This window comes from Trachinotus anak, unplaced genomic scaffold (genome assembly GCF_046630095.1).
Source record: "Trachinotus anak isolate AG129_WGS33_773 ecotype Australia unplaced genomic scaffold, CSIRO_AGI_Tana_v1 ptg000007l, whole genome shotgun sequence".
Classification (NCBI taxonomy): Eukaryota; Metazoa; Chordata; class Actinopteri; order Carangiformes; family Carangidae; genus Trachinotus; species Trachinotus anak.
The window spans coordinates 21650120-21666667 of NW_027273858.1; the positions used below are offsets into that span (position 1 = coordinate 21650120).

At 38.7% G+C, this 16548-nt stretch overlaps 1 protein-coding gene across 2 annotated transcripts; it reads left to right on the forward strand.

Annotated features, from left to right (window-relative positions):
• The first annotated feature begins 12114 nt into the window (after window positions 1–12114).
• On the forward strand, window positions 12115–16402 carry pex13 (peroxisomal biogenesis factor 13). 2 transcript variants are annotated; one of them, XM_071481422.1, is made up of 5 exons: window positions 12146–12282; window positions 13007–13086; window positions 13330–14036; window positions 14477–14599; window positions 15468–16402. In XM_071481422.1, the coding sequence occupies exons 1-5, from the start codon at window positions 12235–12237 to the stop codon at window positions 15833–15835; spliced, it is 1326 nt and encodes a 441-aa protein (XP_071337523.1). In that variant the 5' UTR covers window positions 12146–12234; the 3' UTR covers window positions 15836–16402. The 2 variants fall into 2 exon arrangements, with proteins under 2 accessions (XP_071337524.1, XP_071337523.1); XM_071481423.1 differs by lacking the exon at window positions 13007–13086 and having other exon boundaries at window positions 12115–12282.
• The last annotated feature ends 146 nt before the right edge of the window (window positions 16403–16548 follow it).

The window sequence follows — 16548 nt, forward strand, 5'->3', positions numbered from 1 at the left end:
TCATTTGTCATTTATTATCATGTTTACATTTTCCCTACTGGGACCACATATAACTGACCATATAATGAAAAAAACCCAAAAAAACATAACAACCAAAGAACAAATGAATGAATCATTTGTCCATATAACATAATAGATTATTATCCATATAATAATATTGTGTTAAATTGTGATTTCAAGATGTCATGGTTAACAGTTCTCATGTCTACATGAATAGTAACTTAATTATTACATAAATCGATCACATCATAATCACTTGAGAACTTTTATTTTTGAAAAATAATAGAATTTGTTCAAATCAAAAAGTTTGACTCACTGTGATTTTTAATAATTAATTGTATTTATTTATTATATAATTCAATGAAATAATTATCTGGTTGTTATGGCAATATCATTTTTTCCTTATCACACAACCCTCTATGTAGTTTTGCCTGCAGTGAAGGATCAGTGATGTTGCCACTTTTTCATGCTGTTTAAAAGAAGGTAGAGGTGGTTACATTGACACCTGCAAACCAACCAGAATCAAGTATTTTTGATGGTGATGGTAGAATTATTTAGATTTTGTAAAGGTACAATCCCCAACTTTGTTAAAGGCCCCAATGGGGTGTTTCTCTTTAGGTTTCTCTCATTCACAAGAAGCCATCGTTGGACTTCATTAAGCCGTGATTAATGTCAATCTTATCTCTTATGATGACAACAAGTCCATTTGGAGGGATGGACAGATAATTGGAGAGATCACCATGTGTGATCGAGATGAAGCTAAATTCCCAGATTGTCACCATAGAGAAGAGTTTACATAGTGTAGTGCTGTAAAGCAGACAGTTCTGGCCATTATGTATGATGAAATATTTTCTCTGGTGGAGATAATAAGGTGTCGACAGCCTGACATTGAGCAAGTCTTGACGTGTCTCAACAACAAAGTGATGAGTAGACTGGGCCACATGACTCAGCACTTTCAGTTTGAGATACACTGAGTCCTTGCATTACTTTTCATCGTGATTTCGGTCAAGACCAAAACATTTGCTTCCCTTTCTGAGTCCAGTTAGACAAAACAACAGCAAAACCCCTAACAAAGCCAGACTTAATGTGAAATGAAAGTGAGCAGCAGTGAAACCTGGATTTAGTGGCCTGATCGAAACCTGCTGCTTTCATGTCCAGGCACAATTGTAATGTAATGTAAGGTAATGTTAGACTTGATGAGTTATACTACTGTCAGCTATGAAATGACAGCCAGGAGACTATGAGCAGGGAGAAACACTTAGCATGGCTCATGTCTGAAATCTGTCTGTATGTATACATATTGAATTTCAGGTACATATAAAAATTATATTATAAAAAGCCCATTAGAAATTGGATCTATTTATATACTGCCATACAGTATATGTCTAGCTAAAAAATAAAGTGTTTATGTATGTATGCTTATACTGTTGACATATGTTACATCTATGACATATACAGTATATGTCTTATATTACATTTCTATGGGAGGATTTTGTTACCTTTGGACAGAACGTGCTGTTTCCAACCTAACCCAATCCTGGCTGTATATTTACCACACAGACATCACAGTAGTATCAAGCGTCTTATTTTAGCAAGAAAGCACATAAGCTATTTCTCAAAATGTCAAACTAATGCTTTAAACTGTTCAAATTTGTTCAGTAAATCCTAAGCACTCACAATACCTCCACTCCTGTGGAACTAGTTAAATTCATAAAGGTAAAACTCCTATGATGGCTTGAACATACAGCACACTGGACTTGCATAACACACTGTGTGTCTGAGAAACACACTGCACAGAATATGGTCAAATTTAGAAGTCACCTGTCGCACAAAAAAGGAAGAGTGACTATAATTACAGTCAATACTGTTGATCACATCAGTTGGGTAAAGTGGATACGTACCTGCACAAACCTGCACAAACCATTATTTATTAATCATATATTGATATTTCATATATTTATATCCTGCCAAATCAAATGTCAAAATACTTGATTTCTTTTTTGATAACTAATGTCAAGGTTTTTTACAAATTCTTAATGTTAGAAGTTAATAAATGCATACACATTCACTTAGCATCACTTCAGTGGGTAGAACTAAATTACTCAGGACTGTTTCTTTTAATCTCAAGGTTTATTAGTCATGTAGTTTCAAAGATGAGTACTTCTCAATATTCTCTTTTGCAGACATTATCCTACCAGCTTTCTAGAGATGCCCCTTTTAGTTCCTCTTGTGGCGTCATAATGCAACTTACTTGAAATCTATTGACTCACCTTGTTGTCACATTTGTACCAAAAGCACATAATCTATCTAATGCCTTTTTTTGTGACTTACAGGAGATAAAATCAGATACAATCTAGGATGACCAAGTCACCATGTCATCTCCTGTTGTTTGTGTACACCTGTCATAATAATGAATTCTGACGTGCAGTTATGACACATGTGAAACTGATCTTTACTTCAAGATTTCAATAATCTGATGGTTAAGTGTGGGCAAATCTCTAGTCAATTCCTATAAAAAAAATCTTTAGTCCCAGCCACTGGAGCTCAGTGCTGCAGTGTCTTGCTCAGTGGTACTTCAACAGGGCAAATGCTTGCTGTAATGGGCAAAAATACATATATGAAGCAGCAACTAAATGCATCTATTGACTGTTATAATCCATTCGTGAGTACAAAAATAGCCACTATTCTGGTTACGGTCTGGTTACTGGTAACGGTCTTCATTGTTCTTAATTGTTTCCAATTAAATGTAAGTTTTTCTGTTTTATAGATTTAATTAATGTTTTGTTCCAATATGACATCAGGGAGTGACAGTCATGTAATAGACTTTTAAATTATGTTTTAAATTGATTTGTTGACGGTAAGAACCTCTGCACTTTGTGAACTTCACCACTTAAATGCATCGGTTATAATAAAGCTGCCGTTATGGCTCACATTGACACATCGATACCCCTCTGGCAGGCCTCCCTTCACCATCAGTGAAACCCTTTACTGATGCAGCAGCCCGTCTGGTCTTCGATCAGCCTAAAAGGGCACATGTCAGTCTGCTACTCATTCACCTACACTAACTACCCATGGCCACCTGAATCAAATTCTAGTCACTAATGCTGCCTTCAGAGTGACTTCTGCGTCTGCACCCATCTATTTGAACTCAATCATATGGCCTTATGCTCCTTATACATGCACACAAGACAATCTCAGTCCAGACTGTTCTCGTCTGTGGTTCCCTGATAGTGGAACAAGTCTATCAGAGCAGGGGTGTCCTTCTCTATCTTCAAGAATCTCTTCAAGACTCATCTGTTCTGAGAGCACCTCCTCTCCTAACACCTCTAACACCCTAACATTAATAATAATGTAAATTTAAAATGTATGTGTGTCTGACAGTAAAGGTTCTGTATGGCAGCTACCTCTGAGCCCAAGACAAATTCCACCAAGGGACAATAAAGTACATTTTCATTTGAATATTAATCATCTGAAGATTGAAAGACTGACTTTTTAAACTTGGTCACATATTTCATTTGCTATAAGCACTACTGATATTCAGATGAACTGAATTTTTTTTTCCATGTTCACCCCGCAGTCCTTATTGTCAAAATGTTAGAAAACCATTGATCCCAGCATCAGCATAGTTTTTACGCTTTGACTCACATAGGCAGTACTGTAAGATGTGAGGAAAACATCAGCCTGTTTTTGTAAGAACACTGACGATGACGGTGACTTTGTTCATATTTACCTCAGTGTTGTTCACATGTGAAAGTGACAAATAAATATATTGATTCTAATCTTGTTTCTTGTAAAATTCAACGTTCACTACAGGTAATTTACAAGCAATGTGTCCTGAAGCGTCATTACCAAGGAACCCAGGATGTGCTACACTGGCTATGTTGGTTTTCTCTTGTATTGGGAGACTGAGGTGAAATGCTCTATGTAGCTTCCTTCCTGTCTCGTTGTAAGGAACCACAGTGAACCCAGATTTAACCTCAGTGCACAGGATACTGTCAACAATCCTTTCACGGGTTTTGGTTTTCATTGTCTGGTCCTAGCTCATTTGCAGACTGCACTTGTTATTGAACTTTCAATCTATTCCACAGTATTTGGTATTTTGATTCAGTCATGCTCCTGATCTGAAACTTAAATGAGCTATTTGTAGGTGTTGCTATTGCTACATAGCTAATGTTAGCATTAGCAGGTGTTTACCTATCAGTCTAATAGAAATGTGGTGAGTTCAGCTTCACACTTCATTCCTTTACTCACCAACAGCTGTCTGCAGCGGTGGAAATCATCACCAATGTTAACTCGTATTAATCACGTTTTCTTCTGCTGAAGTTAGCATGCTAACCAGCTAACCCCAGCCCATCTCATCATGCTCTGATAGCGGCTGCAGCCTCCAATCTGCCCTGAGGAGGCAGCGCTGCTCAGAGGGCGTATCATGAAAAATAAAAAATTACAAATACCCCCTTTAAAAGACATTAGCCCCCAATGTTCATAATATTAAAACACATTTGACATAATAATCTTATAAACTTGATGTGGCTCATAGTGTTAACAAAACAAAACGTTTTTTGCCACGTGACAAATATGTCTTATTTACTCTCCTTTTCGCTCCATTTAGCTCTGTTAGATGCTAGTTGCTAAATGCCTAGTGATTAGCATGTACACCAGCTAATCACTAATTTTGTTTGCCAGTTGTTTTAAAGTGGTGAGGTACAGCACAGTCTATCAGAGCTTGTTTACTACACTTCGAAACAGGATTGATGAGAGCAGTTACTAAACGCCGTAAAGTTGCAGCTGTAAAACCAAAAAACGAGCTGAAAGGTGCTAAAATGCACCATGGAGCCGAAGTGTAGAGTCAGGTGATAATTCAAGTGACACCTTTCACATTACACCAGCTCATAAAACACTTAAAACATTATGTGAAAAACAGCAACAGTTAACAATGTAATCTGCAGGTGAAATGATGGTGATGAACCTAATGTGTTTGTTCCTGTAACATGGATTACTACACTGACCTTTTGACAGAACAGTGATACTTTGACATCAGACTTGGGCTGGTGCAATTTCTTTCTTGACGTTGGGCAAGAGTTCAATTTAGAGCCAACCAAAGGAAAACTACCTGTGGACTGACATGCACATTGACCTTTCTTCCTCTGAGAGCATCAGTCCAAAGTACAAGGTGTGATGCTGTGTGATTATTACATGTTCATTAAATTCCAAGTCAGCTTGTTCAACTTGTTCAACACTTGAAGACTAATAATGAAAAAAACAAGGTCATTCAGTTCTTTTTCAGACTTGAGCCTAGGACTGACTAAATACTGTGTGATTATTTTCAGGTTTATTTCCCATTATACATTATAGATTTATTCTTAGATGGCCATCTGAGGATCTTATTCCTGGGATCTGAGTCAATAAATACATGTGTTAAAAGAGTTTAAACTAGCACTAGGGTGTGTAATGAAACAAGGTATTACAACATCAAATCCAGTTTATTGGTAAATAATAAGGGGACCAAATGTTCTTGCATAGACAGAACAATGAAGTAATTCTTTGACAGTCAGGACGTTCCACTTGTGCAAGAAGCTAAATTAGTATTGAGGCCTGGCAGAAAGTTGTCACAGTGCAAGCACGAGTGTGGTTGTGCACATGCATGTGCAATGTGTTGTGTCTGTGTGTGCTCCCATGTTTGCTTCCCTGTGCACACATAATGAGAGTTTGTCATAGATGCTTGGTGTCTCTTTCAATATTTCCTAACCATGTCCTGGAAAAGGCAAGCTAGACCTGTTTAGCCACCTATTTCCAGTAATGCCCCACCTCTGCTGCTCTGTCTCCTCCCCCTTCTCTCAGCTCCCCCCTCCTCCCTCTCTCTCCCCTTCCTTTGAAGCTTGCAAACCCTCTCGCACTGCAAATGGTTGCTGACAACACCGGCATCCGGTCACACTCCACCTGAATGAGTGTGCTATTATCTCATCAAATTGGACTGGGGTTACCACAGGGCAGGCTCGTCATCGATGTATTCAAACAACACTGCACTGAGAGAGGAATGTGCATGCAAAACTGGTCACCGAAAGTTAGATTTTAATGGTATTCATCCACTTCCACTCTGTATCTACTTACATGTTTTACATAACGTAACTGGAGATTTAACTGATGTTATCTCACACATATTACAATGAGCTCAATGTCCATGGTATGTGTATATTGACATTAAATTCAAGCAAGTTAAAAACAAATCAGACTATCTGGGGTTTCATATTACAACATATATCCATAAATTCGAACATAAACATGCTTTTTTGTCTTATTGTATGCACATTTCTTGCTCAAATAAGGAATAATGAACTCCACTACTTTAAATTTGTCATAACAACATACAAATCTTCAGCACCTATAAGATCACTGAGCCAACACCTCAGTGAAATATGGAGAACGGTTATTACTTCCATTCTCTGAGTGCAATTTCCCTGATCCTACAATTTGCAAACTTCCTGCGGCACATTTTAATTATAGGTGTTGTACTGTATGTGTAGCTAGAAAGGCTGCTCATGCAAGACCTAACTCATGTTTCCAAGCAGGGAAAATCCCACAAAGCTCTTACTGCGAATGTTTGACCAGAACAGTGTTTACATGCGTGTTATATGGTGTTCATATATGTAGTGCTTTTTTTAGATATACTAATCTATAGGTCAGTACAGTAAGTCAAGTGAATCACCATGCTATCTGTTTATATATGCCACTGTGGATAGAAATGAGTGGAATAACTTCCTGTAATTTATTCAGAATTGATGTACAGTGAACAAAGCCACAACACAATAACTGCATATGGTCAAAATTTTGTTAAAGTTGGTGGAGGCAGTAATTCTTTGGTGTCAATGGGCAAAAATTCCACAATACCCTTTCAACACATTGTAATTCAAGTGGTCTGGAAGCAAAGCCACTTGGGTCTGTTTACAGACTTTATAAAAATCTAGTTCATAACGATCTTTTCATAAAGAGAGAGCCTTCCCATATGTTGTTCTACAAATGCAGATACGTGTGCGTGTCCTCTCAGATGGACACGTGTCAATATCAGCAAAGCGTTTCAGAGATGGAGAGAACTTGTACTTCTCTTGGACAGGTTACAGGCTGCTAACTTCATTTTCCTGTAATATCTATATGTTAAGTAGTGGTTGGCTGTGTAGGTAGATTGACTGTGAAAGCAGGAAATGAGTGGCTATGTTGAATGTTGCTAATAGTTTAGCTTTAACTTGTGCTAACTTTAGCCAAAGGCTGTGTTGCATGTATGTATGAATGGTGTGCATATGTGCAGATTTTTTTCTAGATTTCTGCCGACCCCAGCTTTAATTTGACTTTTGTTTTTACATACAATTTCATTATGCCATGGAAAGGTATAATTTTTTAGGGGAAAAACTGCACAAACGAGTGAGTTAAAAACCAAATGGCTAACCTTTGCTAAAGCTTATTTACTGACTTTTTTGCAACATTTTTCCTATAATCAAAAAATCTATTTTATTCACAAATGTCTTAGTAACTGAGTTTGTAGGACTACATACACAAGGCACTAGCTAAATGAAATCATAATAGAGAACAAAGTAAATCAGATAAACTAGTCATGCTAAAAGGTAATTAGCCCAGCATAAAGGCTCTTTAAACATGGAGAAATTATCTGATTTGGATGGTATAAAGTTAAAGGTCCCATATGTAGCACTTTTCTGGTGTTATATTTGTTTGTTATAAGTGTTGATATCCACAAGAAGATATATTTGTGGTTTTAAGAACCTAAAACTATCTCAGTGTAGTTTCACATCTCCTCTCTCAGGCTTCTCTCTGGAGCTCTAGAAACAACAGATCAGTGAGCCAATCAGAAGAGAGGATCTGAGCCTCTCTTCTGATTGGCTGACTGTTTTCTGAGTGATCCAATAAAAATATAGCAGATTTCAGGTAAAAACATTTCTCTGTGGACTGTGGCTTTGATACTTTCACAGTAGTAATGTGCAACCTAGACCTGCTGTATTATCAAAGAGACATGGAAATCTCAATCTCACACAATATGAGACCTTAAGGTTTTACAACTGTTTGATACTCTAGTGGCCTTGAAACCCGTTTTCATCTTCAGTTTCTGTAGTTTCTGCACTCTGCCTTTTTACACTTACATCTCAGAAGACAGGACTGGATAATATTGCCCTTGACTCCATTACAGCAGACACTACAGTGTTGTCTGATTTGACGCTGCAGACACGGACTGTATTTCCTTTTTTGACAAGCAGCCACACAACCATGTCAACATCTCACTTCAGTGAAGCTCTGTATGTTCCACCGATATTTTCTCTTGACAGTTCCACTTTTCTATAAACCTCCATCTTCCCCTCCGCCATTTATATTTTGTGCAGTGCTCGCGTACGCAGCACAGAACACACATACACACACACACACACACACACACACACACACACACACACACACACACACACACACAGAGCAAGGGGGAACCAGTGCTTGTGAAAAGTACACACATCACTTTCAGGCCAATCCAGCGTGCTGCCCAGCAAAAATACACCACATAACCAGTTACAAACACTGGAATTTCAGAACGAGAGAAGGAATGCTGTGTTCGAGTGAAGTCATTGGTCTGGCTGGACCACTTTGCTAAATCTGTATTCAGGAACAGAAAGAGATTTGACAGATATAAGGTATCAGGGGAAGCTTAGGGATTCTTTTGGTGTCAAACTGTCTTTTATGATTGCCATCTATTGTGTCTGTGTAAACACACGGACAGACAGGGTAAGTTTGTGGCTGCCCCAGCAAATTTCTTTTTTTTCAATCTTTGTGAAATGTGTTGGTAATAATAGACCAGCTCCTAGAGAGAATACTGCAATGGTGCAATAGTACCCAGTTGGACTACAGATTTGTTTCTTTTGCTGCATCTTTATTTTGGTGATTTCCCGCCATCCAGAGGAGATCAGTTGTTTTTCTCAGAATTACCAAACTTTGACGCACTGCGCCTGAGGACCTTATACTGCTGAATTATTCGATTTCCATGCATGACTTTGTCTTAATTTAAATTAGTAACATACACCATAATGGTGTATGTGATTTAGGTCCCTTAGTTTCTGTAAAAGGAGTAGTTGTAGTAGAAGATTGACACCACTTCAGTTTTTGTGCAGATTAAACAAACACAATATAATGTGTTAATTACTGAGCTTCAGAAGTGCTGGTGAGAGCAGAGCGAAGCTAGCTGCTCTCCCTTTCTTTATGCTAAGCTATGCTAACCTGTTTCCTGGCTGAATGTGAGCAGTTCAAGCAAAGGGTAATGTTCCTTCCTCAGATTTCATTTTAATAGTTTTTACAGGCATGAAGTCGTAGCAAAGTCTGAAAAAATAAACACAGTTTTGTCTTCCATGTCTTTTCGTCTGGTTTCAAAATTGTTAATGATGTTTCGACCTCTTAAGTTAATTCCATGATCCCCTGAGGGTGCTCAACACCCAAGTGGGAAGCTTTTAGACAGCAGTGGTCTTCCAGCTTGTGACAACAGTTTAGAGAAGGCTATTCTCATGAACATTGCCAGGTCAATGAAGTGTTTCTTCCAGCTAGGTTTAGAAGAATTTGACTGGCCTGCACAGAGACCTGACCTCAGCTCAATGCAACACCTCTGGGAGGAACTAGAACACTGCACACAAAGCAGACTTTATCACTTGCAAATGCTCTTGTGTCTGAATGAAAGTAAATCCCTGCAGCCAGGTTCCAACATCTAGTGGAGAAACTTCCCAGAAGAGTAGAGGCTGCAGAATATTTACAACCAACAATCATATATGGATGTCCTCATACTTTTGACCATGTAATGTATTTCTACTGCTCATTTTTACAGTTTTACCAAAATGTAATGATCCTTTATTGTCTTTGACCCTCCTATATCATCACAGTGCGAAAGGTCACAGATGCATAGCACAAACCCCAAATACCAGGGCCATCATCAGCTCAAGTATCTTCCCACGCACAGCGACAATCAAGGTCAACACTTTGGATTCCCACCTTTCACCCGGGATTCTGACTCCATCATGTCACAAACAGCAACCTCACACACACGCACACACACCCACATTGCAGCATCACATAGGTATCTACTGTTGTCATACCCCTAGAGAATATATCGTGACACTCCCCCACACACAACACTTGACATCACAGGGCTCCCTCTTAAAACCACACAATACACCCTTGCACTTTGTGTTTGCGCTCATGCAGCACAGTCACAAGTCGCCCCCTCACAAACTTTACTACAGGGTTAACTGAACAACACTTGACTTGATTCTGAGAGCTAGCGAGAGCTCAAAGGGGAATCCATCCTCAAACAAAATACACGCATGTCATTGTAAGTCGAATCTCAGAGCTGCTATATCAGCAGTAAAAGGAGACTGATGTAGGAAACTGATAGTGCTCAATGTGACAAGATAATGTCACTACAGACTGTTTTTTAGATTTAGGCCTGCAAGCATTCTGCTTATCAAGCAAGACTTGAGCTACTGCCTATGGTTTATGTGAAATGACTGAACTATTTCAGATAGGTGTAAATTAAATGCAACGTCTTTCTTAGAATGGATTTTCAGAAGAAGTAGAAGTATCTGTCTGCAGATCTTAGCACCTAGACTAAAGTGTTAAAAGAGGAAATCATATGAATTGTGCAACGCTATGTTCTCATGAAGGGTCATCAGTGTGAATAAAGCAGACTTTGTGTATAATATTTACTTGTCTGTTTGTTTACTTGTTATTCAGCTTACATTTCATGTCTGAACTTCTTAGTGCAGGCTGGGCAGTTATATGAGAAATTTCCAAACATCCCCATACAGAAATCTAATATATGACATATATGTCACATATATATCATATATATATCAAGAGTGATGTTGCCAAATATATCACCTATAAGGGGATATATGAATATAACATATATACATCCTCTGGATATATAAAGATATAACTTTACAACATGCATGAAATACCCATAGTACAATTTGTATACGTACATATATTAAAATATCTATATGATGAATTGTTTTGTGTTATTACTGTTTTGTGTTATAAATGTTAACTGTGTACATTCAATTTATATACAATATGTTTATTAAAAAACATACATGTAAAAATTCTATATGCTTATATATGTTTTTTTAAATTAATTTCTCATCAATTTTAAACATGTCTTTATTGCCATTCTGGGAAAGTGGTCTCAGACTTTTGGACCATACTGTATATAATATCAACATATATTCATAGACGGGGTATGGGATGGATATATATTTATGTAACATATGTCAACAATATAAGAATACATACATAAACATACATATTTGTATGGACTAGACATATATGTTAATATATGAAATGGTTCCAATGTTTTAATAGTTTACATTTATGTTTTTAATGTATATGTACATGTACATTTATATGTAATTTGTGTATGGGTCAGGGTAATGTTGGTGTCTCCCTATAGCCAAATCAGTATTTGGATTTGAAATCACTGTTGTCAATGTGACATTAATGGACATTAGTTAGCGAGATACTAATGAAAATCTGAGATCTTTGTTTAACCACAGTGTATTACAGGGGAGGGAAATTCCCTTTTATTTCTATTATTGTGGGCTGTGGATGTGTAGGGTTATCTTTTCTGATAACTTACATTGCCCTCTGCTGGATAGAGGCGGAAAGTGCATTTTGTTTTACTAATCGAGCGTGGAAAATATACAGGGTTGTTATTGGATTTGGGAGGAAGAATAACCAGTTTCAAAATATAAAAAGAATAAATTACAGCGACTGCTACTTTAGTTTTAGGTTGATAAAATCCAGTGACAGTAACAACACAACCTCTGTCAGTTATTCACGTCAGACCACAATACTTCCGCCATTCATTGTCGGTGCCTTCAGGAACCGTGGGGGAAATTCCTTAAAACTTCCTCCCTTCCCTGGAAATTCCATAATGTCTAATAGGCATAAATATTGCGGATGCCGTGCCACCATCTAACTTACAAAATGATATGTACAATATCAATATCAATAAATCCAATGTTGTTTATTATCACATATAGTCCCTTTAGGGATAATCCACCCAAGTACCCATGGGCTGATATCGGAAGGCAGAAATTACGAGGAGCACGGGAAGGCAACAGGAGAAACAGTCAGTGGGGACAGGTTTCGCAGTATTTCTGTGGACATATATTTCGCTATGGATTCACAACCTCCACCAAAGCCATGGGAAAGACGCATTCCAGGGGCAATGGTTGCACCTGTAAATTACAGGTAAACGCACTTTAGCCAAGTTAGCTAACTCGCTAACCTGAGATTCGCTTGTGTTTACTAGCTACAGCTGGCCCGCTGTTGTTGCTCGCTAGCTAGCTATCACTAAAGTTGTTGCATGAGAAACCAAAAACTGAACACGGCGGCAGTATGACAGGAATCGCGAGTTATTATTTAAGTCCAGTCAACCAGCTATGCAAACGGATAATTTACCAGTCGTATTCCCGTTTGTCTGTTAGTTTCATCTAGCAACGAGACGTCTATGCTAGGAGCTAACCTCTGAGCTAGGCCCAATAAGGCCCTGTCATGTGCCTTTTCTGGTGCATGTAACAGTGTTTCTTGCCAGACTCCACATATTATTCCTCCGCCTCTTTCTTACCTTTTCTATTTATGAATGCAAACACCACATAGTGCATGAAACAAATCTAGTAATAATTGTTACCTCCATCAAGGAGGTTATGTTTTCACCCGTGTCTGTTGATTTGTCAGATGGGTTACGTCAAAAGTATTGCACCGAGCTTGGTGGAGGGATGGGTCATGTTCCAAGGAAGAACTCATCACATTGCTTTCAGATTCGGATTATTTACTATAAATATAATGTTTTTTTCTCTGAAGTCTGGTGTATGTTGTTTGACACTGGACTCTCTGAGTGCCCTTCTAGTTAATTGTCTTTCCATACAATGTTCAAAATAAATAAAACTGTCTAATTCTATTGTTATTCCCATAGTCTGTACCGGTTATGTTAATCATGAGGCACCAGGTTGTGTGCAGTTGTAATGAGTTTCATGCCGGGACCGTTTTAACCAGGTTTGAAGAATCTTATTGTCAGTGTGTAAGGTTGTTCTGTTAAACCAGAGGTTTGTTTTCAATATCATTAACCTAATGCCTGCTGTAGTTTTATTTAAACTTTTTCATTTAAAGGGCCTTTGCTTATAGAAATCTCTTCATTGACCTCCTATAAGAACAAAAATACATAAGTACCTCATGCTAATATATACGTAAGGTAATAATATTAATCATTTGTCTTATCTTGGCCTTTTCATCAAATAGATCTGCAGATTTTGTACCAGCTGCAGGACCCTCCACTTCTGCTGGCCCTCCTGTCCTTACCAGGATGGTGCCCCCAGTGCCTCCTCGTCCCGTCCAACAGTCCTACCGTCCATCCTACAGCTCTTTCACTTCTTCCTACAGCCCCTATGGGAGCTCTATCTATGGTGGCTACAGCCCTTACAGCTATGGTGGTGGCTATGGCCTGGGAGGGTACAGTCGCCTCTCCCACACAGAAGACGTTGCCCCCAGCAGGTTTGTGCAGCAGGCAGAGGAGAGCAGCCGCGGTGCCTTCCAGTCCATTGAGAGCATCGTCCAGGCCTTTGCCTCAGTCAGCATGATGCTGGATGCCACCTTCTCTGCTGTGTATAACAGTTTTCGTGCGGTGCTGGACGTTGCCAACCACCTAACTCGGCTGCGTGCACATCTCACCCGAGTCTTATCAGCCTTTGCTCTGGTACGCACCTTGCGTTACTTATACCGACGGTTACAGAGGCTGCTGGGGCGGAGGTCAGATGCTGAAGTTGAGGACTTATGGGCAGACAGTGCTACTGATGCCTTAGCTACCACTGCATCTGGAGGATATGGACCAGGGATGGAGGATCAGACTGTCAAATCCTGGCCAATCTTTCTGTTTTTTGCTGTAGTCCTGGGTGGACCATACCTCATCTGGAAACTGCTAAGCTCCAGCCCTCGCTCTGAAGAAAACGGTGAGAGTTAGAGTATATTCAAGTATATTTCTACTTGCAGACGAGATAGAGAATTTCCGCATTTTTATATTTGAAACATTTTAAGTTCAAGAGTGGTCTCCTCTTTTTTGGGGCTTTATTTGTACTTTAGATCAGCACCTCTTATTCTGACCCATTGCAGGTGTTTTTCCAGCCAATCGTATCACTGCTGGCCTTATCAGTTACTTGCACCATCTTGTGGTTCAGTGGAGACAGTTGAGAATCACTTCTTGAGACAGTTTCAGTTACACAACTTTCACTGATCACTGGGAAGTAAAAGAAAGGCAGCAAATACTGGGGAATGTTTTCTTATATTTGATACCAGAGGAGGCAGGGATTGTCATGGTATTGGTGTACTGTATGTAGCCAGTCTTTTAGCCCCAATCATAATGAGTGAAGATGTTTTGTGTTTCTTTATTTAGCCACTAACTGGGCCAGTGGAGAGGATGACCACGTAGTGGCCAGAGCCGAGTACAACTTCTCAGCTGCATCTGAGGAGGAGATTTCTTTGCGGGCGGGAGACATGCTCAATCTCGCCCCTAAAGGTGAGAGCTCTTTAATGACCGTCGGCCATTATTTTCAGACTTCAGGTTTCCCTTGTAGAGAAATGGTTTAATATTTCTGCACTAGGCCTTTATGTTTGATGTTGCAAATCTGTGAACGCACATTATGGCAATATTGGATTTTTACATCGATGTAATGATGTTTCTTGATTTGGTCTCTCATCTGGTTTTTTCATCCATAAACAGTTTATCAGCTGATTTTCACAAAATTCACAAAATGCACCTATCAATACCACATTTGAGGATTTCACCTACTCCTGGTCTGGGATATTTTGGTAGATTACTTGCTACTGTTTTACAATAGATAACACTTAAAGCACACGCTATCTTTAAAAGACTTAATAATTACACAATTATATAGACAACTTTTGTAAAGTCAGTCAGGTTTGAGACTTATTTCAATTAGTGAATTAAAAAAATCTTATCGATATTTGACAGATAATTAAAAATGTTTTATCTGTGTTGTGTATATCAAAAATAAGTATTTACTTATCATGTTTTGTGTTTGGTGCGATTTTGAAAGTAATATTGTTTTCATAGGTGGAGATTATTTCCTTAAATTTATTATTGCATTGTATCAGGTTGAGGTGTAACGTTACACATGTCCATGTGGTATTGTAAGAACAATGTGTATATTACAAAGATTTCAGTCAAACAGCCTTTTAAATTTAGTCTTCTGAGTGAAATTTGCATCATTAATCTGTCAGTAATAAAGGAGGAAGGCATGCCACGCAACAGTAGGGTTGTGTTTTTGCAAACAGAAAGTTATGAGTCCCTCTGATTAACTTAGAGTGACCAAAAATTCCTCCATGTTGATGAGCTCAGACTTTTTATTCTCTCCTCTGTGTAGAGCAACAGCCCAGGGTGCGCGGCTGGCTACTGGCCAGTGTGGACGGTCAGACCACAGGGCTTGTCCCAGCCAACTATGTCAAGGTCCTTGGTAAGAGGAGAGGCCGTAAGCACGCAGAGATGGAGAATCTTTCTCAGGTCCAGCAAGGGAACACGCAGGCCTCCCAGACAGCCTTGGCTGCACACCCACAACCGAATCCTGCCCAAGGCTTTACCCCCGGCCTCGGCTCAGCCTCCACCTCAGCTTCATCAGAGGAGCTGTTAGAGTCATTGTACAGAGAAACACCAGCTTCCTTCAGTCTGGGAGCATCCAACTCCAGTGTGCCCTCCAGCACAGTGCTAAACATCCCTGAGAAGACTGACCTGTGATGTTTGTGCATGTGTACATATCTCTGCATGCAGATCTGCGTGTGCTCATAACATTGGTTAGCTCAGTCAGTACTTGTTTGTAATGTTTGTAACTCTGACGCTTGACAAATAATCTGCTGACAATAGATATTTGGAGAAACACCATAGACCTCATCAAGAATTGCTCAAAGTAGTTCTTAGACTCATTTAACGATTCAAATCATCTAACACAATCTGGACCTTTGATAAGATTATTGGTTAAAAATGGTTGTACTGTTCTGTTTAGAGGCAGTGTGTTTCATATTAGGAGGTTATCTTGACATTCTTTAGTGCTGATATATCACCTGTATGACAGTTTAAGAACAAAACCAATGTGTTTTTGTTTGAGGCTGTAATAATGTAACCTTGTTTGGTCTTGGCCCTCATTTGTAGGCTGCTTGGTCCTCTGTGCTGTCCTTGTGAAGCAAATGGGAGTGGATTCATTCTAAATGAGAAGGGGCTAATTTTGCACATTTTCAACTGTTGACAGGAAATAATTTTGTAAATATTTATTATAATTATTTTGAAAATAAATATTTTTCAAAATCATTTTGTCTGTTGTGTAATATTATTATCTCTCACACACACAAACACACATTTAATAAATAATGATGATGATAATAATAAGAAGAATAATAACAAATTAAGTTTTCTTAAAAGTCTTAGGATTTATGGCAGAAACATTGGATTTACGA